The sequence below is a fragment of the Sus scrofa genome, chromosome 8 (assembly GCF_000003025.6).
Source record: "Sus scrofa isolate TJ Tabasco breed Duroc chromosome 8, Sscrofa11.1, whole genome shotgun sequence".
Lineage (NCBI taxonomy): Eukaryota > Metazoa > Chordata > Mammalia > Artiodactyla > Suidae > Sus > Sus scrofa.
Genome location: NC_010450.4, coordinates 39,967,415 through 39,988,516, shown reverse-complemented (window position 1 = coordinate 39,988,516; position 21,102 = coordinate 39,967,415). Strand labels below are relative to the sequence as shown.

The following is a 21,102-nucleotide window of genomic DNA, read 5'->3' as shown; positions in this document are numbered from 1 at the left end:
TTTTTCTTTGATTAAAGTTTTATAGTTCTCGGCATATAGGTCCTTTACCTCTTTGGTCAGGTGTATTCTGAGGTATTTGATTTTGTGAGGTGCAATTTTAAAAGGTATCATATTTTTGTATTCTTTTTCTAATATTTCATTGCTGGTATACAGAAATGCAACTGATTTCTGAATGTTACAGAATAGAGAACCCAGAAATAAACCCTGACACCTGTGGTCAATTAATCTTTGACAAGGGAGGCAAGAACATAAAATGGGAAAAAGAAAGTCTATTCAGCAAGCATTGGATAGAACTAGAGACTCTCATACTAAGTGAAGTAAGTCAGAAAGACAAATACCATATGATATCACTTATAACTGGAATCTAATATCCAGCACAAATGAACATCTCCTCAGAAAAGAAAATCATGGACTTGGAGGAAAGACTTGTGGCTGCCTGATGGAAGGGGGAGGGAGTGGGAGGGATCGGGAGCTTGGGCTTATCAGACACAACTTAGAATAGATTTACAAGGAGATCCTGCTGAGTAGCATTGAGAACTTTGTCTAGATACTCATGTTGCAACAGAACAAAGGGTGGGGGAAAAATGTAATTGTAATGTATTCATGTAAGGATAACTTGATCCCCTTGCTGTACAGTGGGGAAAAAAAAAAAAAAAAAAAAGTGGTCCACTCACCAGCAGCATTGGTGTCACTGACAACTTATTAGAAGAGCAGAATCTTCAAACCCCACCCCAAACCTAGTGAATTAGCGTCTGCTTTAACAGGAGCCTCAGGTAGTCTCCACACACATTACATTTTGAGAAGCTCTAGTTTTCAGGGACCTGTGTTGCTTTGCCTTCGCGAAGAATGTAGTTGAAGCTATCTTACCAACACTTTATCTGCATTTTAACCATGAGAAGGGGAAGAGAGGGTAGAAAATCATGAGCTTTCTTTTGGGGGTGTGACATCCTTAAATCAGTAAATATTATTATTTACTGTAGTAGATATTAAAACTGATAAAAGTTTAAATTATTTAATTCTTTTAAAATAGTAACAAACCTGTTACAAGCTAATGTAAATAGCATATTTTATGAAAAATAACTATATTTCCAAAACAAAAAAAAAATTCATGAGAATGGCATTTGTTTATATTTTTGCAAATCTCTTGAATGTTTCTTCGAAGAGGAAACAGCTGGATTCGCATGTTTGCCTCCTGGTTCAATATGCTGCCATATGTTGTTTTGATTGAAATATTTGAAGAAAATCCAGCCTCACCCAGATACATAGCTGGAAAGGGAGGAATATTTTGATTGCCTTTTCATATGTTTGCAGATATTGTGTTTTTCCTACCAAACTTTGACTCCACAAGTAGTAATTTCTTAAAGGTAAGTTGTCATGTGCAATTGGAAACCATATCAATGAGCTTTCCATACTCTTACATTCAAGTCCACTTGTCCAGGAAGTTCGTTAGTGGCCTTGCAGTGAGGAATTTGGCATTGTCACTGCTGTGGTTCAGGTTTGATCCCTGGCTAGGAAACTCCCTCATGCCATTGGGCATGGCCATAAATAAATAAGTAAGCAAATAAATAAACAAATAAAATGTACTCATCTATCCTGTATTTTGGGTGGATTTTTGACTATCCCTGATTTTATTACACCACACATGGGTCATTTGGAAAATGTTGGCTCACTAACATATGTAGATCTTCCAAATGTTGACACATTTCACTGTGCAATTCAAAAAAAAAAAATCGCATTTTTAACGTTGTCATAGAGCTCATCGGAAACGTCTTTAAGTGTAGAGAATCTGGCAGTGGCAGATACACGTTTTACTTAAAAGCTAGAATTTTATCATTGGCAGTAAATATGTCCATTGTTTTCCTGGAAGGAACAGGCTCACTTTGTTCATTTTTGAGAAAATGTTTGCCAAATACTGAGGTCTTAATTATAATGTCTCTATCTGAACTTTTGGAAGAAACAATAGTATAGCCTGAGAGACATAGTTCGACTCAGATACTTGCACGAGTGCTTTTCTTCAAGATAACTGTTGTACTTTAGTATATAGCAGAAGTGCCTTATGCATAGTTCCTACTTTGTTACATGGAGTGTTAAAGACGTTTATTTAAGGGTTGAGATTTTGTAAGATGAATAATTTTTACTGCTTCATCAAGAGCTTGCTTGCTTTCCTTTGTTTCTTTTCTTTCTTTCTTTCTTTCTTTCTTTCTTTCTTTCTTTCTTTCTTTCTTTCTTTCTCCTTCCTTCCTTCCTTCCTTCCTTCCTTCCTTTCTTTCTTTCTCCTTCCTTCCTTCCTTCTTTCCTTCCATCTTTCTTTCTTTCTTTCTTTTTCTTTCTTTCTTAATTTCTTTCGTTCATTCGTTCTTTCCTTCCTTCCTTTCTCTCTCTTTCTCTCTTTCCTTCCTTCCTTCCTTCCTTTCTTTCTTTCTTTCTTTCTCTTTTCTTTCTCTCTCTCTCTTTCTCTCTCTCTCTCTCTCTCTCTCTCTCTCTTTTTTAGGGCCACACTAGCACATATGGAGGTTTTCAGGCTAGGGGTCGAATCAGAGCTACAAGTGCTGGACTACGTCACAGCCACAGCAACTCAGGATCCAAGCTGCATCTGCGACCCACACCACAGGTCACAGCAACGTCGGATCCTTAACCCACTGAGTGAGGCCAGGGATCGAACCTTTGCCCTCTTGCATACTAGTCGAGTTTGTTAACCGCAGAGCCATGACGGAAACTCCCATCAAGAGCTTTCTTCCATGAAACTGGCTTCTTAAAAAATTCCAACTCTGAGTACATAGCATCGTTCTCAAGAATATAATGGCTGTTAGCACACTTTGGAGCCCCTGTCCTTGATCTGTGTTAAGGTACCTGCAGTTTGACCCAACATGATTTTTACACTATTAGTGCAAATGTCACCAAGACAAAGAACACTTTAGTCTTTTTGTAAAAATAAATTTGACCTTGTGGACCTCTTGAAAGAGTCTCTGGGATCTTAGGTCTGTGTCTTACACTTTGAAAACCACTGTCCTATATGATTCTCCTGGGCCTGATGAATGGTAGCTTATGTAATTGCACAGTTTGGGATCAATTCTAGGCAAATATAAGTAGCAGATTAGGGAGCAAATTGTTAAATAGGAAACTTTAGATTTGGTGTGTCTCTATGCCATCCTTTTTCATGATGTCCCTGAAGGCACTGACTGGATCCCTAGTGGCGCAGATGGAATAGGTACCACGCAGGGACCTATTCATGCTTGCTCTTGCTTGTTTGGTTAGTCGGGCGAGTATTTATGGAGCCCAACTTTGTACCAGCTTCTCTGACTAGGCCAAGGGCCTGATGCAGAGCTTTTCATGCCCCATTTCGCACAAGCCACTTGTATTAATTCCCTGTTGCTGTTACAGCAAATTATCACGAACTTATTGACTTAAAACAACAGAAATGTACTGTGTTATAATTGCATAGGTCAGAAGTCCAACACTGGTCTCACTGGACTGAAATCAAAGTGATGCAGCATTTTCTTCCTTTCAGAAGGTTGGAGGGAGCATCTGTTTCCTTGCCTTTTCCAGCTTCTAGAGGCCCCCTGCATCCATTGCATCTTTCTGTGGCCACAGACAGGAAAGGCCCTCTACTTTAAGAACCCATGTTATTAGATTGGGCCCATCCAGATAATGCAGGATAATCTCCCCATCTCAAATTCTGTAACCATAACCACATCTGCAGACTCGCCTTTGTTGTATAATGTAACATATTTATGGTTCTGGGGACATTAAGTGGGTCCCTTTGGGGGAGGGGAGGGGAAGGCATTTTTCTGCCTACCCACACACTTAGTAAGGGCACATTAAATATTTGTTGAAGGAATGAATGAAGGATCCCACCCCACTGCTCATTTTTCAGAGCTTTACTCTTCTCTGATATTAGATGTTGATAGTTTAAGACTCAGTTGAGGTACCAGCTCTTTGAGAATTTCATTGTTCCTCTGCCATGTCTCCAAAGTGAATGAATACCTCTACTAAAGGATTTATTTTCTGCATCTTGTTTCATCCTATCCCCGCTCTCCAGTAAGCTCCTTGAATCTTATGTCTTGTTTTGTTCTTTGTATACTCAGAGTATGGCACTGTGCCTGGCACATAGTAGGTACACAATAAATATTTGTTGATGCATGCATGAGGGCCATAGTCAATTACCCTTATCACCCCAGGTTACATTGTTGCATTTTCCCTTGGGCATATAAAGAAGCCATTTTCCCAAAGAAACAGAGTGGCTTTAATGATGGGAATTTAAAGCCTCTTACGTAGCAAATGTTATTGTAAGAATGGCCAAGGCCTTTAATACAGGTGATAGTTGGGGGCAGAGGGGTCTTAGGCACTCCCTTAGGTCCTCCTCTGGCAGCACCCGTTGGTCCTGTAGCCCCCGAATGAGCAGAGCTTGGAGGAATTGCAGACATGGATCCCCTGCAGAGCAGCACTTTAGTCCGTAGGCTCACACCCCAGAAGAGCAGGTGCAGAGCCAGCCCAGCCACCTCTGCAGCCCCGCAGAGTGTGGCCCCTTTGCACCTCATGCCTGCAGAGGTTGCCGGCACAGAGACTGACCCTGATTTTGCAGAGGTGTTTTAATTCAGCCCCAGAACTGGCTTTTCTAAAGACAACACACATTTTACAGAGGGCCTTTTGTATGAAGTTACTGGGGACTCATTCAAAAATAACAGAAGCCCCAGTCTGCAGAATTAAGAAAATAAATAAATAAAAGTTTTTGTCATTCCAGACACAGCTCCAGTCTTCCACCTCCTACGAGTAAGCCCATTTATATCAAAATGAATGAGAAATTTAATCCCTGGTACTTTGTAAAGAAACCATTTTTTCCCCCATTGGCTGTGGTTTACTCTGTGTGCTTTTTTAATGGCAGTGTTTAATAATGTTTATATTGCCTTTAACCTTTGACTGGCTTTTCAGTTAAGTTCCAAGATGTGGTTTCACATCCAGCATTTGTAGGCTGTTCCCCCCTCTCCTTTGAGACTCCTAGCTTCTTATTCCTAGAAGGTATTTCATTCCCTTACCAAGCATCTTAATCACTTCTGCTGGATGAGAATGGCGTCTGCAGGGTAGTAGGCAGTAGTAATAGTGGCAGTAGTAGTTCATAGTTACCAGCGACTATGTGCCAGGCTCTGTGCTGTGTGATTTGCTTCTATTACTAAATCTTTAGAATAACCTTATGAAGCAAAAGCTATTATTGCATATCCTCAAATGTAAGGGAAAGCGCTTTCCTTAAAATTAGCCCTCAGGAAAGAGAGCCTCCCTTTCTGATGGAGTCCTTACAAAGCCTGTCCCCTTGTGGGTTACCTTATTTTATACCACAAAGACGTTTAAGCAATTGTCATAATGCAATGAAAATGCCTATGGCTTGAGATTGCTGGATAGTCAGGCATTTGCGGCATTATTTCCATTTTATAGATGAGGGAGTTGAGACTGGGAGAAGTTAAATTACTTACCTAAGGTCACACAGCTAGAAGTGGTACAGCCAGAATTCAAACCCAGAAATCTTACGTAATCTTATTTCTATCTCCTTGTTATTAATCCTCAGATTTTTTTTTTTAACCTTTGAAAAGGTTTCAACCTAGGAAGTCACTGATGTTTTCATTCCTTCTTGTTGAGGTTTTATTCTAAGAGCAGAGAAGATCAGAAAACAGAGCTGCCTCAAGCCTGGAGCTGTGCTTTAATGGACAGCACTAGGAAGGTCTAGTTCCCTTTCCAAGCCAAGGTGGCATGGGATTCCCTCTGCTTCATCCTTTCCAGATCACCTGCCTCCCTTTGCTTTGACGGGAAGTTCGTTGCTTTCTGAGTCATTCTCTTCTCTTGGCTCTGGGGGTAGGAATTCTTCCTCATACCTAGCTGAAATCATTTTTCCTGGAATTTTCAGTCTGGACAGAAAGGAGATCAAAATGCACCTGTCTTTGTCTCACTATCTTCCCTTCGTCCTCTTTCATCCACTCCCCTACCCTTTCTCTTCCCTTTCCATTAAATATTTTACTTTAGAATCATTTTAAATTTATAGAAAAATTGACAAGATTATACAGAGAATTTTTCTATCCCCTTCACTTTATCATTAAAATCCTACACTATTGGAGTTCCCTTGTGGTGCAGTGGGTTAAAGATCTGGTATTGTCACTCCAGTGACCTGGGTTTGATCCCTGGCCTGGAAACTTCTACATGCTGCAGGCATGGGCAAAAAAAAAAAAAAAAAAAAAAAAAAAAAATGCTATTGTCTCTCCTCAATCATTTGTCAGAACTAAGAAGCCAACATTGGTACATTACTATCAGTTAATAAACTCTAGACTTGAGTCAGATTTCACTAGTTTTTCCTCTCAGGTCCTTTGTCTCTTCCTGGATCCCTTCCAGGATATCAGATTATGTTCCTTCCTTATGTGTCCTTAGTCTCTTCTGGTGTGTGATAGTTTTTCATTCTTTCATTATTTTTCATGACCTTAACAATTTTGAGGGTGTACTGGTCAGGCATTTTGTAGAATGTTCTTCAGTTAGGATCTGGCTGATATTTTTGACAGGGGGTTACGGGTTTGGGAGAATACTGCAGCAGTGAAGTGCCATTCTAATTATATCATCTTAGGGACATGATTTCCATCTGACTTATCCCCGTGATGTTAACCGCTATCTTCTAAGATAAAACCATTCCTCCTCCTCCTTTCTATACATAATTTTTTAGAAGTGAGTAATTCTGTGTAGCCCACACTTATTTATTTTTTTGCTTTTTTTCAGGGCTGCACCCTTGGCGCATGGAGGTTCCCAGGCCAGGCGTTGAATCAGAGCTACAGCTGCCAGCCTACGCCAGAGCCACAGCAACACTGGATCCAGGCCGCATCTGTGACCTACACCACAGCTCACGGCAGTGCCGAATCCTTCAGCCACTGAGCGAGGCCAGGGATCAAACCCGCAACCTCATGGTTCCTAGTCAGATTCGTTTCTGCTGAGCCATGACGGGAATTCCAGCCCACACTTTAGAGACGGGGCGATTAAATTTTATCTCAGGGAGGGGAGGTACGTACATGAGTTACTAGGAATTCTTCTATTATGGAAGATTTGGCTCGCCTTCTACATTTATTAATGCAATTACTTATTTGTATCAGTATGGAGTGGAACATATTTATTTTATCCTCTGCGTTATAATCCATTGCTACTTTAATTATTCTCATGCTCAAATTGTTCCAGATGGGGCTCCTGGAAGGTCTTCCAGTTGTCTCTTTTGTACTTTTTTTTTTTTTTTTGCTTTTTTTAGCACTGCATCCACAGCATATGGAAGTTCGCAGGCTAGGGGTTGAATCGGAGCTACAACTGCTGGCCTACACCACAGCAAGACCAGATCTGAGCCGCGTTTGCAATTCTATACCACAGCTCACAGCAACACTGGATCCTTAGCCCACTTAGCAAGGCCAGGGATCGAACTCGCATCCTCATGAGTACTGGTAGGATTCGTTTCCACTGCGCCGCAATGGGAACTCCCTCTTGTGTGCTTTTGATGCACCCCCATTCATTTGGTTTTTAAGAACTTCCTTTCTGGCACTATAACACATTCAAGATTCTTCTTGTATTTTCCCTGCTCTGTCCCTAGAATCTGGCATTTGTCTAAGGATTTCTGGTTCCTATTATTAGAGAATGATATTAGAAACTAAGATCTGGCCACTGGGGTGCTCACTGCTACTGGGGTGTCATTACTAGATCTTCTTAGTGGGCAGAGTTAGGAAATAGGTGAACATATATCAGGACACGTTACACACATATCTACATTTCTGCATTTACATTTGTTTCTATAGTCAAGCTTTTTTTTTGTGAGTATTTATATTTTGTTCTGTAGCCAACAGGGAGAACATGATTCACTACTTACTACTTCCAATGCCACCAATGGTAATGTTTTTTAAAAGGTGAAGGGGGAGAAGAAAGTGAAAATGAAGATCTTAGCATAAATATGACTTAAGAACTCAGTCATCCTTTAGTCAGATCATGTCATTTTAGAGATGAAAACATCCTAAGAAGTTTACTCAGATCCAGAGAGATCTAGTTAGTGGAATGGTCAGAATTGGAATCCAGCTTTCTGAAACGGAATCTCTTTATTTCCACCACATCTAATGCCTCTTTAAGACCGCTCAGTGTTCTTGGCTTTGTAGTCAGATTGGTTATTAACTTCTTGGGATGCATTAAGCAGATTAAAGTGTAATTTTAGAAATTACTGTGCCCACGTATCACCTAGCCAGCGGAAGTCTGCTGCGGTGTCACTGAGGAGGGATTTTGTTCCCCAGTGACTTATCTTAGATCAACAACTTGAAAATGATGCTCTGCTGGCCAGATGTTAGTGAGTGAATCTTTTCAAATGATTGTGATGATTACCCTGCCCTGTTTCACTGATCTATCTTAAAAAAAAAAAAACAAAAAACGACAAAAAAAAAAAAAACCTCTTTGCTGTGGGGAGAGAATCCCAGGGCTCCTATAGGCAGATACTTGATGTATCCACCTGCTTTGTAGCAATGGGATATGAAGCAATGAATGAACCTGCTTAATGTCATCTAAGGAGGTGCTGATAGGGTAAAAAGTAAAAACCAAAAGCTCCAGTTTTCCAGCCGCACAGCTCCTTTCTTTTAAATTGCGTCTGGTGGCTTGTAAAGTAAAGAGCAAACCCTTGAGAGTTCCTCGATGAGACTCCTGAGGCTATAGGATAGTCCTAGGATGACTTCAAACCTTTCAGCCACCTCCTTTGAGAAGTGGGTGTAGTTTATTCTTGGTAAATCATGTCTTGTCACCGAGGAACAGAAAATCTCCATTCTGCGCTTTCTCATTTGCACTTTATTCATTCCAAAGACTTACCATGTTATTTTTGTTTGGTACATTGTGAGCATCCAAGATTTTTAGTGGAAATAAGTGGTAACAGCTGTTCCTCGTGTACCAGAAAATATAATTGTGAACCTTAACCTTGAGATGATGGGTCCAGATTTTCCCAGGTGTGGAAATGACTTGACTGGAAAAACCCGTTTTGGGGAGCCATCCCAATACAGAATCACAGTCAGCTGCTTGCCATCCACCTAATTTGGCAGGGCTGAGGGGTAGTTTCTCTAGGTCTATATTTATTCCAATACTCCCTTTTTAACATGGCCTTTCCTCTTAAAATATGCAGACTTACCTACGTAAACATACACAGACCCTAAAGTCCCATCTTCCATTCCTGCTTGATTTTGCTCCATAGTTCTTACCAACATTTAATATACTATGTATTTTACTTCCTTAGCTTTCTAATTGTCTGTTTTCACTAACTAGAATGTTAGCTCTGTGAGAGCAGGAGATTTGCTCTGCTCACTGCTGTTTTCCCCAGACTCAGAGTAGTACCTGGAACATAGTAGGTGCTCAATGAACACCTCTGAAGGAGCATCAGCACTCACTTGTGTATATAGTTGCTGCCAGGTTTTTATTTTTAATCGTATTATCTTACAAATATATTATTTTTATGTAAACTATCTAGTACCTAAAGAATGTACACTTTTATTTTTAAAACACACGGGCTCTTATTTCTTTATGCAATATGTAAGATAAAAGGATCTACAACCTGACCAGACTTTTTAATGAACTAGATCTATCAAAAAACCAAATCTAATGCCAAATTTCCTGCAGTATTCTCTCTAGCACAAGACAAGCAAACAAAAAGCAGTCCAGTCAGTGAACATCATAGACTTGTTTGCAAGCTGTCTGTGGGCTGATGTGGTACATAAATTACATCTCTGTACAAGATTGACATATTGCCTTTTTCTCGATTTTATTTCAGAGCATTGGGGAGTCGACAATGTCCGTTGTGTTAAATCAGCTGATGCCCATGATTAAGCCTTCAAACCAGAGGACCAGCGATGACTACAGCCCCGGAGAGTTGCTGGTCCTCCTGGTATATATTTATTCTGTCAGTGGAGAGCTTTCAGTGGACAAAGACCTGGGTGAAGCTGAAGAGAAAGTGAAGAAAGCGTTGGCTCAGGTCTTTTGTGAGGAGTCTGAGTTGTCACCTTTGCTGCAAAAAATCACAGGTGAGTGTTTAACAAAAATTGAGGGCATAAACGCCACTGATGCAGAAACAGGTTTAAAAATAAAGGCGTTTCGAGAAGAGGGTGTAGCCGTCTTTCTTATGGGCGTTGTTTCGAACTTCATGAGGCCCGATGAATGCCAGCCACTCTTTAAGATTAGAGGTTTTTATTCCAGTTTATTTTTTGTCCACTTGTGGTGGTGAAATGGCCTTCTAGTTGCTCGTCAGAGTTCATATTCTTAGAGCCAAAGCCTGGTTCGAATAGCAAAATAATCACAAGGTATAATATCTTTAAGGAAAAATAAAATGCCATGCATCTTCTTCAAAGGATTTCTCTTGACATCGTCTCTTTAAGATTGTCATTTCAGACTTGAAAAAGCCCAACTGTTTCCCTAAGATGTTTTACAACCTTATAGGATGAAAATCGCCGTTTTCAAGAATAGTTTTATATTTTGATTTCTCATATGTCATTTTGAAACTGAGTTAATTGGTAGTATCCAAAATACCCAAACATCCCAGGAGTTGGCTATGCTGATTTTGGGGAAATATATAATTAAATATCATAAAATCTGGGAGTTCCATTTGTGGCTCAGTGGTAACAAACCTGACTAGGATCCATGAGGATGAGGGTTTGATCCCCGGCCTCGCTCAGTGGGTTAAGGATTCGGCGCTGCCGTGAGCTGTGGTGTAGGTCGCAGATGCAGTTCGGATCTGGCATTGCTGTGGCTGTGGTGTAGGCCAGCAGCTGCAACTCTGATTCGACCCCTAGCCTGGCAACTTCCATATGCCGCAGGTGTGACCCTAAAAAAAAAAAAAAAAAAAAAAAAGAAAAAAGAAAAAGAAACTAAAATCTAATAAATTTTGCTTCTTTTAAGAACTGTGATATAACTCGTGGAGATATTCATTTGTGTTATTTCATGTCTAATTCAATAGCACCTACATTTTGTGTAAAGCTTATTGCCAGGAGTATGGATTAAGCCTGGGTCTGTTTGAGAGTGAGAAGTTATTAAAACTCACATATAAAACTTAAATGCTTTAAAAACATACCAAGTTTCCTTTCATTCATGTGACACCGAATGTGTGTGGGGGTGTGTGTAGACCTCTCCATTCAGGAAGGCTCAACTGAGGCAGATTATACATCAGCCGACTTTTCCTCCTGTCCCCTGCTGTGCCTCCCTGGCGGAGCTTCCAGCTCTCTCAGAAGCAGGATGTGTCGCTGTCAACCTGAGCGTCCCGTGCATTTGTGCGTGTGTACTTCCCTTCGTGCCCACGGCTGACCCTCCCTGTGTCTAGTTATGGCAAATAAAACCCTGACAACATGGAAACCAAATGAAGTTTCCACAGAAATGAAGGCCTTCCCTGCTCCATATAGAACCTGTTTGCCAACTTAAAGTCTACATAAGGAAAACCTGTGGGAGTTGTTCCCATTTCATTTAGGTCCAGCGCTGCTTGTGATGCCATGTGTTCGTTTGACTATAAATGAATATTGACTTAGAAAGGCTTAATATGGTTTATACAATGCTTAGAACAGTGAGCTGATTCAAAGTGGATTTGAATGCTAGGAGAGTAGAATTGGAAGTTATTCTTAACATGCATACGTCCAGAAACTGACAACAAAGATGATGTGTTTTAGCGAGGCGGTTTGGGTAGTTTTTCTGCAGCATTAGTGTGTTGCTGTATTATTTTGGGAATTGACGTCATGCAGAGTATTTGTTTGATATTCGCTCAAGGTATTTATTGACCCAGCATTTCTTTCTTTATTAGTTTCCTGTTTTTGATTGCTCAGGATATTGCATTTTCTTGCCTTCAAGTATGATTTCATGTTTAAAAACACTTCTGTACATGCATGTTTACATTAGGAAAGTTTGTAAGGTTAGCAGTTGAAGGTTAAAAAAATAAGACTTTGTGGAAATTTCAGTATATAACTACTTTTTAAAATTTTTGAATTGTTTATGGCTACACCCACAGCATTTGGAAGTTCCCAGGCCAGGGACTGCATCTGAGCTGCAGCTACAACCTGTACCACAGCTACAACAATGCCAAATCATTTAACCTACTGTGCCAGGCTGGGATTGAACCCATGCCTCTGCAGTGACCCAAGCTTCTGCAGTCGAATTCCCTTTTTTTTTTTTTTTTTTTTTTTTTTGTCTTTTTGCTATTTCTTGGGCCTCTCCCACGGCATATGGAGGTTCCCAGGCTAAGGGTTGAATTGGAACTGTAGCCGCCGGCTTACGCCAGAGCCACAGCAATGCAAGATCTGAGCAATGTCTGCACCTACACCACAGCTTGTGGCAACGCCGGATCGTCAACCCACTGAGCAAGGGCAGGGACCGAACCCACAACCTCATGGTTCCTAGTCAGATTCATTAACCACTGCGCCACGATGGGAACTCTTGCAGTCGAATTCTTAACCCTATGCACCACAGCAGGGACTCCTTGGTATATTTATAAATGTTGGAGACATTTTATAATACTAAGCGTACATTCCCAAGATTAACTTTGGACGTACAGTTTAAACTGTCATGGTCAGTAAGACATGTGCTGCTTAAACTTGATGCAGGTGAATTTGCCAGTGGAATGTACATGCAGTGATCATCCTCTGTGGATACCAAAAGGACCTGATTTCCAGAATAGACTTCCTTGGCCAGAAGAGGTGTGCCTCTTATTAAATATGTTGAAAAGTCACGTGTCCTGAGAAGTAGGCTTTATGTTTATAGTCAGCTCCTGATGAGAATGTTTAATCTATGTGTCAGGATAAGTAATAGGGAAGTGTTGAGGCAGAGGTGACTCAACCTTGTAGAGAAAGTTGGGGACCCCCCTCGCCCCCGAGTATGTACTGGAAGAATTGAATTCTCTTCCAAATGTGCTTAGGCTATTGTGGAACTAGGTTAGTTTAGCTTTTACCATGAATTCACCCACAGTGTTACATTTCTGTTATTCCAGTTTATATAGTTTTGGCTTACTTGTTACTCGGTGGCAGAAATTATTTTATGTCTGGTGCACACTTTGTGGTTGATGAGATTTAGTTACAAAGTATTATTAAAAACAAGCAATTAATGTAAGATTATACTTTTTATATAATGCTCTAATTTATCTAATCTCAACTGTTGATAGGATCAAGCAAGCAGTCCTTTTTGGTACTAAAAATTTAAGTATCACCCAACTGCTAAGAGATAGAACCAGGATTTGAATCAGATTCTAAACTGGCCATAAATTCACTTCCATAACTATTGCATTTATTATATTCTATAACTTGTGCTTGCTTATACTTATTGTTTTATGCCATACATGCTCATTTTCTGAACAGTGAATTAATATTTGGTTAATAATGTTGATTTACTTGTGCTTTTGAATCTATTATAATTACTTACAGACGTTTTCTTCTACCGTCTGTTCTGGTGCATGTATCCTCTTTGTTTCTGCATTGCTATAAAAAAATTAAAATATTTCTAGTCATTGAAATCTATTGATTGTCTAGCTTTCTAAAACAGAAGTAGCCAACTGAATTTCTTTTTATTTCAATAATATCTCTTGACAATAGTTGCCCTGTGTTTAAAATTCATATTTCCTTTTATATGTTAAATATGTAATTTACTTTTGACAATTTCTTTGCTTTCTCTGTATTCCTCCTTTTTTTGGAAAGAGCCCTGAGAAATTGCGAGTGGCACACAAAACAAAACTTAAGCATGATCAATGGCAGCATATTATTTTCTTTTTAATAGATACTTTGGGGGAGAGTGGTGGGCAAAAACTCTCTTTTCTACTCACACAAAATAACAAGGGTTGGCTCTTGGGGTGTCAGGGATGGGAGCCGTTAAAGAACATTGGTATGGCCTAAATGTGTCATTTAGTGTCGTGCTTTCTGGGTCTTGCTAAGTTCAAAGAGAGTATCAGTTTCTGTATATGTTAGCGTTTGCATGGCAGTCACAAGAGAAAACATAGGAAAACCATTTGAACTTTCTTCAGAGAATGTAATCAAAACACTAATTTTAAAGATCTGTGCAAACTTGGACGGTCATCGTACAGGGAGGTCTATGAGAAAATCAAAGGCTTAGAGCACACGTCCTTGAGTCCAAAGTCCTGGCTCTGTCATTTCATAGCACTGTGTTAGTGGGCCAGTCACCATCTTTGAATCTTGATAATGTACCTAAGTACCCTGTGGACCACTCACGATTTTGCTGATAATAAAATGATGTTATGTGTGTGAGCTAATTTTTGATCCATGTGATATTGTAACAGGCAATTGTTTTCCATTGCTATTATTATTTTGATGGCATCTATCCTATAGGGCAGTGCTTTCCAACCTTTTTCACATTGGGGTGCACATAGACAATAAGAATGTTTGCATAGTCTACTGAGGTACATGGACAGGACTGATGTGGGGTCAGAGGCCACCAGTGGCAGGGACTCTGGTCACTTCAGCCCCTACCTAGTTGACCTGTGAACTGAAGTGAAGCAGCAGCTTGGAACACCTGTAAACCATTAAGGGCAAATCCGAGCTCCAAGATATGTTGGTTAGAAATTTGGAATTAGGAAACAAGGACAACAAAACTTGCAGATGGTTTTTTTGACACCAAAAACCATTTTGGAAAAATGTCTCTTTGGTAAACAACTCTATATTACTCATTAATTTATTTCTCTGAATATTTATAGTATCTTTAAAAAACAGCAGGTCAGTTGGGGGCTCGATTTAATTAGGTTTAATGTAATGTTGGGGAATGAAAAATTCAAAATATCTAAAAATACTCTGGTTCAGGAGTTCCCGTCGTGGTGCAGCAGAAATGAATCTGAGCAGGAACCATGCATGAGGTTGCGGGTTCGATCCCTGGCCTTGCTCAGTAGGTTAAGGATCCGGCATTGCTGTGAGCAGTGGTGTAGGTTGCAGATGTGGCTCGGATCCCAAGTTGCTGTGGCTGTGGTGTAGGCCGGCACCTGTAGCTCTGATTCGACCCCTAGCCAGGAACCTCCATATGCCGTAGGCACGGCCCTGAGAAAAAAAAGCAAAAATAAAAATAAAAATAATGTGGTTCAAGAGAGAGACATAATGATACCATGGTGACTGTAATTTACATTTATTCATTTTATTTTACTTCCTATTGATAATTTAGGGTTATTAATTACTGTCTTATTGTACAAAAAATTGTACTTGGATATATGTAATGGAAAATGTATCAGATTAGCTTAAATAATAAAAATAAACAGGGCTTTATTCTTTCTCTCAGCATGAAGTCCAGAGACAGGCAGCAGAGCTCACACTTTTCCTGGCCTCTTCCTTCCTTCCTTTTTCCTGTAGGTGTAGTTTCGTCATCATGGTCCTGAGGCACACACTCCTCTTCCATGTGTGGTGTCCATGCCTCAGGCAAGGAGGAAAGAAGGATGAAAGTAAAAGGCATTTATTTACTAGTGGAATCTTCCATTTTTATATCGAGAAAACCAAAGCTTCCTGGAAGTCCCATCCAGAAGACTTGCATCACTGCCTAGCCTGGATTTCATGACTACCTCTGGCTACCAGAGAATCTGATGAGCATTTTTGACTGGGTATATATTTGTCATAGACAAGGTCAGGGTTCTGTTAGAAGAAAGAAGGTGAGAATGGGCACTATGAAAGAAACTGAATTTTTTTTTTTTTCTTTTTAGGGCTGCACCCATGGCATATGGAAGTTCCTGGGCTACGGGTGAATCGGAGCTATTGCTGCTGGCCTACACCATGGCCACAGCAACCCTGGATCCAACCCAGGTCTGTGACCTATACCACAGCTCATGGCAACACCAGATCCTTAACCCACTGAGCAAGGCCAGGGATTGAATCTGCATCCCATGGATACTACTAGTTGGGTTTGTTACTGCTGAGCCACAATAGGAACTCCCTGAAACTTGAATTGGATGCAGTTATAATTATAGGCTTCCCTAGCAGAGGAAATTCTAAGGCAATATAATTTACTGTGAGGCGGAGTGATGCCCAGGGTGCTTTAATTTTACAGTTATAGTGTCTGTCTGTTTTTTTACAATATAAACTAATATAACATGCTACTGTACACTAGTATCACTGGACTTATAAAAATTTTAAACTTAACCAGTATTTGTTGGACCTATCCATATCCCTAGCATCATTCTAAGCCCTCTAAGCTTATTAACCTGCGGGCAGTGGTAGTGCAGTATAAGGCTCTGAGCACAGGATTTGGAGTCAGGTGGATCTGGGTTCTAGTTCAGACTCTGGACCTTAGTAGTTGTGTGTCCTTGAATGAGTCATTTAACCTCACTGATTCTCGTTTCCTCACAAATGAAATAGACATAGTAGTAGTACCAAATTCATGAGATAAAAGAGTTGATTGAAGGGCTTGGCAAAAATCCTTGTACCTTATATGTTGTCAGCATGTTATCTATGTCATCATCATTATTTTATCATCATTATTATTTTATTGTTGTAGTCATGACCATTATCATCATCAGGCCATATCTCTCTTCAAAGAGCTTACAGCATTTTAAAGACAATACTGACACAGAAAATACTGCAAATCAGCATAATGTTACACTAAATATAATGACACATCCAAAATGTGTGAATTTTAATGCTTTGATGACTTGGTATTGGAAGACATCTATGAACAAAGAATTTCAAATTACTGTACCTATCGTGTCTGGCCAAATACCATCCTATATAGACAAGGATTGGGGAAATATCAGGTAATAACAGCATTATACTATCAGATAGTGCTAAATAATACTATAGTGTTCAAAGCGCTTTCATGTACAATATCTCCTTTGATCTGAAAAGAATATGTAAGTTTGAGTCCTAAACTTATGTATCTAAAAATACACCACAAATATCTGAGCTCAGGTGAAATATAATTCTGAGTTCTCTTTGAGACAGTTTATTCATAAATATAATACTGGTTTTTCAGACATGGTTTGAGACAAAGACCGTAAAAGTATAGTTAAATTTGGAAGTAGTGAAATTGCAGTTTTCGCTGTGTTTCCATTTTTTCCATGGCAGTTCCCTCCCTAGTAAATCTTTTGTTTTTAGGTAAAACCCAGGTACTTTAGGAAAGTCCTAGAGTTTCCTGGGTTTTTATAATAGGTGTTAGGACTCATAAGGTATATGTTAGTATGTTTTATGGATGAAAGTTTCTGAACAATTATCCAGTCTATTCTCTTTGCACGTAAGAAAGTCAAGGCCCCTGAAGATTGACTAACTTGCCTCAAATCATCAGCCAAGAGCCCATTCAATGCAAAGATGGGACTGGACACAGTGTTTCCTAATTCCCAGTCTAGAATTTTTTTAACTAGACCAGTGATTCCCAACCTTTAGCTCATGGATCCTTGGGAAAATATAGGAGTTAGCACGAAAGGTTCACTTCCTCCATGTGTGCTTTATGCATCATCTATAAACAAAGCATTAGTATCCACATGTAAATATACAGGTGTTTGTAGATGTCATTGTGACTCATGAAATAGAAGTTCATTTAAAGATATGGCTGAGGTTATAGAATTTTTTTCCTTGTTATCTTTCAGTTAACAGCTACCAAAAGCATAATTATATGGTATCCCCACACTTTAAAAATGTTAGCAATCATGAGTTACAATAGGAGTCTCAAACTCAAATGCTTACAAGGATCAGCAAGTGGTATAAATAAGTAATGTAGGTTAGGTTTTGGAAAAACAACTGTGAAAGCGCAATGATAATTAGCAAAGGATATTCAGTCTTAATAAAGGGGGCAATAGGGAGTGGTGGAGGCTGTATCAAACTGGAGATCCTCTCATTGTTTCCAGGAGAGCATGAGTCTAGTATTGTCAATCTTTCAAGAAACCAGGAATCTCTGAGGGGGTTTTATATTCTAAATTAACCAAGTTTAAGAAGTTGGCTCATATTCTAAAACATTACATGAGTTGAAAAGATCTTCTGAAGGGCAGAAATCAGCCTGTAACCTTAAAGGTTGCAATCTTTTTTTTTTTTTTTTTTGTCTTTTTAGGGCCACACCCATAGCATATGGAAGTTCCCAGGCTAGAGGTCCAATCAGAGCTGTAGTTGCCGGCCTACACCACAGCCACAGCAACACAAGATCCAAGCCTCGTCTGTGATCTACACCACAGCTCCCGACAATGCCAGATCCTTAACCCACTGAGCGAAGCCAGGGATCAAACCCACGTCCTCATGGATGCTAGTCGTGTTCATTGACCACTGAGCTATGACAGGACTCCAAAGGTTGCAGTCTTTAATAGTAAAACAGCCTCAGGTTTTTGATTACAGAGAAAAGCTTTTGAGTCTCTAACTCTTGAACATACAAAAAATCTGAACGATCTCTAGGCAGATGAAATGATACACTACAGTTCTGTCAGAAAGCAAAGGAAAGGGAGTTCCCTTTCTGGCTTGGTGGTAATAATCCTAACTAGTATCCATGAGGACATGGGTTTGATCCCAGGCCTTGCTCAGTGAGTTAAGGACTTGGCATTGCCATGAGCTGTGGTATAGGTCGCAGATGCAGCTTAGATCTGGCATTGCTGTGGCTGTGGCGTAGGCTGGCAGCTACACCTCTGATTTGACCCTAGCCTGGAACTTACCTAATCTGCAGGTGGAGCCCTAAAAAGCTAAAAAAAAAAAAGCCAAAAAATAAAGAGGAAAGAAAGAAAAGAAAAAGGAGAAAAAAGAGAGAAAGCAAAGGACATAGTGATCTCCTTTTTTGGCTTTTTTTAACTAAAAGGAAAAAAAAACCACATCTATTTACATTTTAATCTGGCATAAGTTTACCAGTAAAGTAGCATAGGTTTTCCTTCCAAATAGGTTCTGTAAATTATGATACCATCTAAGTGGAAGTAGATTTTCAGAGAACTCTGTTGGATGAAAATGCTGGGAAGCAATTTGGGGTTTAATATTAGGAAGGCATCTCAGGAAAATAAAGCCAGCCAGAAAGTCTGACTCAGCCCCAAGAGAAGATCTTCCTAGAACAGAGAACTGACACTGGGACGTAAACATTGGTAGGAATTTTACTAAGACATTTTACAACTCTATTAAAAATATTGCAATGTGAAAAGTCAGCTTTGTGGAAGGCATGGTGCCCAAGTCCTCCTCGAATCCTGGGAAGGTGGTATTTTTCTAACTAGATCTATAGTCATGCTTCCTTGCTATGCAATTCCCAAAACCTTGGCGTAAAATAATGGAAGGATTCCTGTTAAAGTTTTGATCCTAAGAGATCTTATTTCCTACGTTTTTTCTCCTTTGTTCCTCCTCACTTGTTTATTGCCCTGTTTAAGATCAACCACCTCTAAGCATGTGTGAGATCATCCACGTATAAATGGGGAAAGGCAGGTCCCGTTTGGAAACACTGTTCTTAGGGACACTGAAGGTGGGGATAGTGTAGTGAGCTCTCAGGTGGCATCCACCTGCATCGTCTAAGAAAAAGCTAACGGAGGACTTCAAATGAGGAAGGAGCTGAGAGTTGGTCTTCAGTGGGTTGTGGAAGGCTAGTTATGGTACTTTCAAGTGTACTTTCCTTTGGAAAGCATATATATGCCCTTACCTTAGTGAAAAAAAAAAAAGCCACATTCTATACCCAAGAGTAAAAATATATTTGAAATGATTTACTTATGACAGCTTTCCTCTTTTGAAAAAGTTCAGTTAAACGTAGACCATCTAAAGTTATTATTGCTATTCGTGGCTGCCACTTTATTATGAACACTTTCATTTCCATCAGCACAAGGCCGAGACATTTTGTTTATTATGTTGGTGAGGGTATGTCTTTCAAACAAAGCATTTTTCATCATTGGTCAAGTACTTTTCCCAGCCTTATGGAAAGTCAGTCGTCTTGGTAAAATATGTTCTACTTCTCAACAGAGAATGGTGAAAGACGAGGTGCAGTTTCTCCTCTTATGCTTCCTTTACTCTATCACCTCTGCATTCTTTCCTCCTCTCACAGCTTTCCCTCAGCAATTCATCAAATTTCAGAATATGCCTTTCTGCAGATTTCTGCTCCTAAGGGTACTATTTCAGTTGAAAAACAGTTTTTAAGACTTCAAAAATCTTTCTCTCGAAAAGACAAAAATGTTGCTGTGATAACTAGAAGAAGGATTCTATGCGTTCATTTCTAGCCTTTGCATTACCCACACTTGAATGAAAACTTTAGCTTATTACGGTAGGTGACAGTGTGCAAAGCCATGATTGCAGAATCTGCTCCCTCAGCTGAAAGAGGACTTCAGGATTTAGCAGAAAATTCATTTCAGAAAAGACTCTGGCTCACCTCTTGGTTCTAATTTATGGATTCTCAGTTATTGTGGCCTTCCAGTATTAGACTTTTCATTAAGGAATATACCTCCCCTCCTAGTATTTCAGATTTCTTGTTTCAGGGCTGCCAAAACAAAATGAAACAACAGCTTTAAAGACTGTTGTTTTCCATTATAGTTTGTAACACTGTTTGGTAGAATAGGGTCTATTTTTCCTCTTGATTTCTGTGATTTCTGCTTGAAACTCTGATGAAGAACATATGTCTGCCCTAAATCACTCCCATGAGAAATGTTGGAACTGTTACATTTAGTTTTACTGTCCAACGTATTAGAATGGTTAACCACAGCACATATTACAAAACAGCTATATCAAATGAAGTTTACAATGTTTAGTTCATACTTAAAATATATCACAAGCTGTGTAGAAAAATATTTAGAGCTGCCTATTAAGGTAGCTAACTAGTGAAGTAGTTTTGCAAAGATATTAAGGGGTCACTACCAATTAATTTCTCAAGTACTTAATTTTTCCATGCCAGATCATAAAAACGATCATTCTTAACTAAGCCACTGGAATGGATCTTCTTGCAATGGTATTTGTGTGTGCACAAATGCACAAGACAGACTGTCCGTATCATTAATTTTTATGTCTGCACATGATGCCAATAGTAATAGTTGAGTGTGTGACAGAAAGATTAATAATTACTGATTCTTATTAACTGCACATTCGATCATAAATTTCTCAGTCATGAAAGAGACGAAATGGAATGCATGGAATACAGAGTCATTTTCTTAAACACATAGCTCTGGATTAAATGGGAGTGATTGGGTAGTGTGGTTGGCAAGAGCAC

The 21,102-nt window shown here is 39.6% G+C and overlaps 1 protein-coding gene across 2 annotated transcripts in view; it reads left to right on the top strand.

The window, feature by feature from the left end:
• Positions 1-21,102, top strand: part of SCFD2 (sec1 family domain containing 2) — a 430,377-nt gene that overhangs the window by 157,388 nt on the left and 251,887 nt on the right. For both annotated transcript variants that reach the window (XM_003482381.4, XM_021101212.1), the window contains exon 5: positions 9,794-10,043. In XM_003482381.4, coding sequence (XP_003482429.2) covers positions 9,794-10,043 — 250 coding nt within the window. The remainder of the gene's footprint in view (positions 1-9,793; positions 10,044-21,102) is intronic.